This window comes from Teleopsis dalmanni, chromosome 1 (genome assembly GCF_002237135.1).
Source record: "Teleopsis dalmanni isolate 2A chromosome 1, ASM223713v2, whole genome shotgun sequence".
Taxonomy (NCBI): Eukaryota; Metazoa; Arthropoda; class Insecta; order Diptera; family Diopsidae; genus Teleopsis; species Teleopsis dalmanni.
Genome location: NC_051846.1, coordinates 60126452 through 60134407, shown reverse-complemented (window position 1 = coordinate 60134407; position 7956 = coordinate 60126452). Strand labels below are relative to the sequence as shown.

Genomic DNA, 7956 nt, shown 5'->3' with positions numbered 1-7956 from the left:
CTTCTGTTTACTAGCGCGACTACCTCTTCCGGAGGAGCATCTCTATCATGTGCCATGTAGGCAGAAGCCACAATAAAATTTTGTCCACCTGGCATTTCGATCCTTACGACTGTTAGATCTTTATCGCTATACTGTGGACATAAAAAGACATTAATACATTTTTTAACTAGGATACATGATCTTGGCTTACCATTGTTCCTAATATATAAATTGTTATAATTTTTCAGCATTAGCCCCATGATGTCCTTACCTCTGACCCATGGCTCTTGCACAATGCTGACATCGACATCCTCCTCTATGAGAAAGATGGCGAGATTGTCCGAGGCGATTTTCGAATGCTGAAGGTTAATTTGTGCTACTTTCAGCATTCGTGCAGGCTTACAAGGTTTTTGAAGCTTCTTCCTGAAGCTTCATACCGTCAAGCAATTTGTTAGCATCCTCTAACTCCTTGCCATCATCATCATTGCCTGTTGGGCGGAATATTTTTATTTTGGTGTACCGTACGCCAAACCTTAGCTTACAGTCCATTTCTTCCAATGGCTTCACGGATTCCTCGTTTATCGCCAGAAGAAGCGTCATATTGTTTTTTTGTGTGCCCTCGTCCTTGATGACTACCCAGTCATTCATTGGCACATTTTGGTTCTGCCGTTGTAGCAGCTGGAGAACTTTCTCATGCTCCATCTTCATAATTGGCAGCCAAATGCGGGCCCTTGGTCTTCTTGGGATATCGTTGGCTGGGATAAGCTTTAGCCTTAAACCTTCCCATGCATCACTTACCTTAGCAATGCAGTTGCCAAGAAATACTTTAGATAGCTGGTCATCACATTTGAAGACCCTGCAACCACGAACCACTTCTGATGAATCAAAGCCTGGTGTGGGGGCGTCTAGATTTGTTAGAAGGTGTTCCATCACCATTTCAGCCAGCTTGGGCTCAATCTCGCCCCATTTCTCCAGCACCTTTTTTCCATTGCCGGTAATATCATCAATGAGCGCCACCTGTAGCTCATCCCTTGCTACTTCGTTATATGCCCTTTTCGCACTCGTTGACGGTTTACTAGTAGAACTCGTTCTCGCTACCTTGCTTTTTGAAGTATGGGCCGTCTCGTCCTGAGACCGATCCCTCTTCATTGCCTTTACGGGTTTTGATAGGGTGGCCTGGTATTCGTTATACTCATCGACCACCTTCTGATATCGTACTTTGTCTGTACGGTCAAACGTCTGTTCTTTACCTTCAGCTTCATTTTTAGCAATCTTGCCAAGAATGAACATGGCCTTCTGGTACCTTTGACGTCTGATCTTTGCCTCAGACTTTTTTGATTTCTCGGCAGGCGCACTATGGCTGGCGCGCTTGTCTGCCGATTTTACTGTTATGTGCGAAGTAGGCGCAGTGCGGCTGCTACTGCCTACTTTGGGTAGTATGGCGGTTTCGACTCGCTCGTTTTCTTGGCTTGATGCCAGGAGCTCGTCTTCGGAACTGGTACCTAGTTCCTTGTTAGTTTTTTGTTTATTTAATTTGTTTAAAGAATCCATAAGTGTTCCCACGAGTGTAGGGGAAAGGGAGGTCGTCCGAAGCATAGCCCCCTTTACTTCAGAAAGGCTGAATTGAAACCGGAGGTCGCCAGGTATCCGGAGTCCACCGTTCTAAGACACACTTACGCAGTGCCATTCATCCTTGGGCACGGTCGTTCATACACCCAGGATTGCGAGTTTTATCGAGTTTTCCTCTCTAGATCCGCCATAATATGTGGCTCTGCACCACGTATGGACGGTCTTGGTTCGTCATAAACCCTGGTCCCCAGACACCTAGTGAACCTACACACTTCCATTCATTCTAAAAACACAAAGAACATACATGCATACATAGAGACAAAAACACACATACATGCCTGTGACTATCGAATTTTAATCTGTGTCAATGAAAGATTACTGGTTTCTTTCCAAATTTGATGTTGAAATATCCTTAACAGAAAACATTTTAGCTTCCATTTTTAGACAGATCAGCAATGGTTACGATGCTACACTCTATAGTACCAAGTATATATTACATTCAATTTTTTTGTAGGAGTATATTACAGTAGGCCATCGGTATAACAAAAAATATTAAGACCTTTTGCTATTTGAAATGCAGTGAATATGTGTTTGTTAAATGGAAAGAACGCCTTTGGTATTTAATTTTTACATTATTTAATCATTTGTTGTTTAGATGATTGTCTATATCGGGTATTCGATAAACCAAGAAATTACCGTATTATGATTTGTAAAAAAAATTTTTCGTTCTTCAAAAGCATTTCCAATATCGCTGAATAATTATGTACTATTATGAACTATAGAATTTATTTTATTGATAAATCTTCACAAATGAAATTTCAAGTTCGGCAAAAACTAGCACCGAATTTTATATCAAAACTAGGCAATCATCAATCACTAAAATAATAATAATCCTAAAATATATCAAATATAATAAAACTTAACTCTTGAGCCCCAAGTGTTTATTTATTGATAATATTGTAATATATATTTTTTGATTCAGTGTCTAATATTCAGTAATTTAGTTTAGCAAATATTAATTTGTATTAGTAAAAATTTATTCAAATAATTTAAATTAATTGAAATAAATGAGACTATGAGTAATGAAATGAATATGAGAGTATTAGAAAAAATATTCATATAAGGAAATTGCTTATTTAGTAATATACATAAGAATATATTCCTTAAAGTTTTATTTGGAGTATAATATTTCAACAAAAACTCGCCAACAAAAGCAATTTTATACTGAGACTTGAGTTTTATTCCAGGTTAAATCAAGCGATTTCATTTTATTACCTAATGATACACAGTCTGCCAATGCTACGACCTGCAAATGCTACGTTCTATCAACGCCATGGCCTGTGGAATGGAATTAAAGAAATTTCATCGCAGTGAAATGCTTATTTGGCAACATTTTTCTTAGCATATGTGTAGCACTCCCATTACCTTGTCCTGATTTTTGAACCAACGTTAACCTGCTAAGTGACTGACAAACAGACAGTGATTTCAAATTTGATAAAATTAATCTACACTCAATTTATATTTTTTTACTGACGTACATATATTGCATTAATATGTCAAAGTTCTAAGTCCACTATAATATATGTGTCATCAAAAGTACATCCACGTCTCAAATCATGCATGGCACTTTTAATTGCTTAAGTAATTTATAATTATGTTTTTTACTTTGCCATTTAATAGAATTTTTTTTTGGTGATAATTATATATATGCTAATATGTTCATAACAAGTAAACATTCCTTTCTCTGTCTGCAAAAGTCATTAATTACCACCAAAATCTACCTTAAAAATTAATTACCTACTTTGACATCGCGTTGACAACAGCATTTCAAAAAATTTTAAGTACTTTCTGTCTAATTAAGCGGAAATCACTTCACTCGTGAATCACTTTACTCGTGAAAACGCGTAGGACTGATTGATATACAAATCTAAACGAATAAATTATTACTTAGAACCGCATTTGATTGACAAATACTTAAAAATCCGAAAAAAAAGCTTACCACAGCGAAGAGATATTTTTTAAAACATGTCAAAGAATGATTTAGTCGTTAGCCAAATTAATGACAAATTAAATTAAATTAAGGCATCAAAAAGAATTTTAAGGATATTATGTGTCATATATAGATCTTACTAATACATGTTATATGGAACAATAATTTCTTAAAAATTTAATACATACAATTTATGCCTTCAAAAATTAGTACCATCCACTTTTCATGTAGGAATTTAATACAGAAGTAAATAAATAAAAATTTAAGTTAAATGAAATAAAATTTAATAGAAATCTATTTGACCTTTACTGAACGTGTTTTTTTTTGCCATAAATCATCAACGCCTTTAATGTTTCGTTTTCCACTGCTACTGAAGCGCAACGTTTTGATGAATTGGAGAGATGTTTTGTCTGCGCATCCTTGACGCCATCATACTCAGCATCTATGATTGTCTGTCTTGTACACAAACTGTTTTCTTTATTTTCCATGTCAACAGCTAACAAAGTGATGGCGTTTAACATTTGATTTATCAGTGAATTGAATGCTGTTCCTGCCACTTTTTGGTTGTTATCTTTACTTTGTGTTTATCAAAGGATTTTGCTGATTTACACTTCATGGGTTAGTTTGTGGGAATGAAATTACATTGATCAGTAATACATACACTTATAAAGAAATATAGTAGGTGTAATTGATACGTAATCACAACATAATAACATAATAGTCCAACATAATATACATCAAAATGGCAACTATTTTTCATTAATTATTTTTACATATACCTTTTGTATATGTTCTAATAATTAACATCATAATTATCATCATCAAAGGTATCAAGAAAAAGCAAAGACGTAAACAGAAAGCGGGCCTTCTGAAGCTTTTAGGTATTTTTGAAGTAATATTTTATAATAAGAAGGTTTGTGGATTTCTTTGGATAATTAGAAATCAATTATTTAATTTGTTATATTATCAATTATTTAATTTCATCATAATGAATTCAAGAATCTGTTTTAACTATAGTACCAGACTGCCAAATATATTGACCAATAACCTTCTTATTATAAAATATTACTTTAAAAACACCGAAAAGCTCCTCTTGTGTGCAAAGAACACAAACTATCTTCATAGTCAACGGTCATTGACAAAAGGATGATACACAAGAGGAGCTTTTGGGTATTTTTGAAGTAATATTTTATAATAAGAAGGTCTTTGGATGTCTAATTCATAATTTTCTTAAGATTTTCTTTCAAAAGCACTAAAATAAATACCATCTAAACTTTAACAATTAAAAACCAAGTGTGTCAATATTTGTTTTAATATCAATATAAGTAAAATAGATTTACTATATGTAGAGGATCAGTCCGACATGCTGTTTTAGTATCCCTGAGAGAACCTACTTTATCTGTGCATGTTTCCGTGTGTTACGGAAGAAAAGTTACCAACATAAATTTGAAACAGCCTACACAGTTTTTATTCAGAAGTTTAGATTCATTTCATAGAAATAAGATGAAAGATGATAAGATTCCTCCCAGCACTTTACTTTATCTTTCAAAGGAAGATTTTCAGAAAAAATTGAAGACTTCTCATTTCTATAATCACGAATAAGGGTTTTAAAAATCAAAAATGATATAACTTTATCATAGTTTATTAAAGCTATTAATAATCTTCTATACTAGAAGAAGAAGATAGCATACTATTGCAAACTTCATATTTTAATAACTTTGTGGGACAGAAAATTGAGTACCAAAAAAAACAAATATTACTTTGCGAAAATGCTACAAAATCAAAGCTATTCTCAGATTGCATATCATTCAATAATATGGTTACTTCTACCATTAAGGATCTTTAGACTTATCATCTCCATGATAAGTATTTTTGCTTATTGAAGCTAATATAAATTCTATTCAACTCTAAATTAAATTAATTTAAAAGTTTCATTTCAATTATAATATGGAATTGATAAAGTTTCGTTCACTTGCTCTTTTACTAGAGTATTTCATTTCTAAGCTTCTCTATGTCTTGATTTAAAATTTACAATTTATTCGATTATTGCCTTAGTAATAGTAAGAAACTCTAGAGCAAGCAATCCAATTTCCCCTTTAATTTATTCCAAACTCAAATACTATAACTTGAAATAAATGCAAACTCACACTTTCAAGTAAATTAAACGTAAGCTCATACGTACGAGAAGTAGCTTAGCATATGGAAAATCTTGGAACAATAAAGGCATATCCTTTGGCGTTCCCACGTTATTGACATAAGCGTTCACATTATCATGCAAAATTTAAAACACATTCATGCGGAAAGGCATCAATAAAGGATTTTGTGCAGATTTGTTCTTCAAATTGCATTGTACACTCGTCGAAGAAAGGAGCACGAAATAGTTCCCAAGTTGAAACAATTCGGAATGAATTTGATGTGAAATCAAACGTGCTAATATATGTATGCTCGGAATTTATGGGTTGACATTTGTCCAAGAAATAAATTCCTTTCTCTGCCGAGTAATGGCAAAACTTTTTGGCAATCATTTGTCCTGAACAATAAAAATCTATGCCATATTTTATAAATTTCTATTCACGTTACTGTAATAAAAAAAGTTTTATTTGTTCGATTAGAAATTGAAAATAGAAAATTTTGAACGGATTTAATTTTAATAAGTTTTTGAATCAATTTTTTTTAAAGATTTAAGATAAAAAATGTAAAAAACGTAAATTAAGATTGACAACATTTTTGTATCGCATTGAAAGAAACGTCGTCGACTCCATAAAGTATATATATTCTTGAAGAGTTCCACGTGTCAAGTTTATTTAGCACTCGTCTGTCTGTTAAACTTTCTGTTTTAGTTCAAACTATTCGTTCAGTTATTTTATTTCTATTTTACGAAATTGCACCTTTATCATTTTTGAAATTAGATCAAATCGGAATATAATACATAATGGACTATATTATGTAGGTGCCACATAAGCTAAACAATTTTTTCCGTTTTAAATCAAGATATTCAAGCCAAATTCGGTACAGAATATGCTTATATGCAAATAAAAACATATACAAAATTTAGTTCATATCGGTGCGTATTGAAATATAGCTGCCATATATACTGATCTTCAGTCACAAGTTCTTCTTAGGAAAAAGAAATTTTTCTGATGTATATAATTCAAATTCGAACCTTAAGCGTAAGTTTTAGAATATAAACTGCTTAATAAAAATATATTAACCACATAACCAATATAAACCAATGACTAAAAAACATGTCCTTGTTAGAAACTTTTCTGGGTTTTAATATATTTACTACCAATTTAGAATTATACTGTCTTAAACAGAAAAAAATATTTGTGATTAAGATGATATCGGTCGAAACTAATTTGAATACAGTTATTTTGCAAATAAATACTTCGGATCAATTTTATTCTGTAGTCTACATGAAAGGAATCCCCAATTTTACCTAAGGAAATATAAACAGCTCTTGTTAATATATTTATATTCCATTGCTCTAGTAAAAGAGCAAGTGAACGAAACTTTATCAATTCTATATTATAATTGAAATTAAACTTTTAATTTAATTAAAGAATTGAATAGAATTTATATTAGCTTCAATAAACAAAAATACTTTCTCAAGTTATCGATAAATATTTGTTTGTGTGTATAGGTTTTACCGGCGATCCAAAGAAGATTCACTTAAGCCTATTAACCTACTGTGCTACCGTGTAATGGAAAAATTTGGATTTTAAAACCACTTGGAACCTTTGCTGAAGCTTAAAATACTGTTTAGTGTGAGTTCGTAAAGTTTATCAAAATTCTCAAAGAAAGAAACACCTCAAGTTTTGAGTCGCCGTCGTGCATAAGCTCAGGTGAGTGGCAAAGCAGATGAGAGGCGCTTTCATTGCCTTTCCCACAACTGCGACAGCTATAATTGAAGAGCAGATACAATCTTCTAGCATAGTCACGTAATCTACGGTTATCTGTAAATAAACCTACCACAAGATTGATATCGCTGCAGGTCATGTCAATGAAAGAATTGAATTTCCTTTTAGTGGAATGTAACCATATTGCCTACATATTATTGATTCTTCTCAATTTTTATTAAAAACTTCAGCACAGAAAGAACTCAGTAACAATTTGCATGATGTTAACGATATGCCCAGATTGTTCAGATGTTTCGAGTGGAGTCCTGAAGCACCCCTTCTTACTAGGTCGTCTGCTTTACAATCACCAAAAATATCCCTTTAATTTTTAATGCAGTTTGACTCTCTGATAGTATGTACATATTTTTGTTAAATATATCATTCATTTTCAGACAAGGTATTGCTTTTGTAATGGTAATCACTTTCGCTTGAAAAACACTACAGTGATTTGGAAGCCGATAGTAGATGATGTAGCCAGATTAGAGAAATGTTGAACTGCGTCGACATATCACTTAGTGA

At 32.7% G+C, this 7956-nt stretch overlaps 1 protein-coding gene across 1 annotated transcript; it reads right to left on the bottom strand.

Annotated features, from left to right (window-relative positions):
* Positions 1 to 378: 378 nt before the first annotated feature.
* On the bottom strand, positions 379 to 1530 carry LOC119682229. Its single transcript, XM_038095605.1, has one exon. The coding sequence runs from the start codon at positions 1528 to 1530 to the stop codon at positions 379 to 381; it is 1152 nt and encodes a 383-aa protein (XP_037951533.1).
* Between the last annotated feature and the right edge of the window lie 6426 nt (positions 1531 to 7956).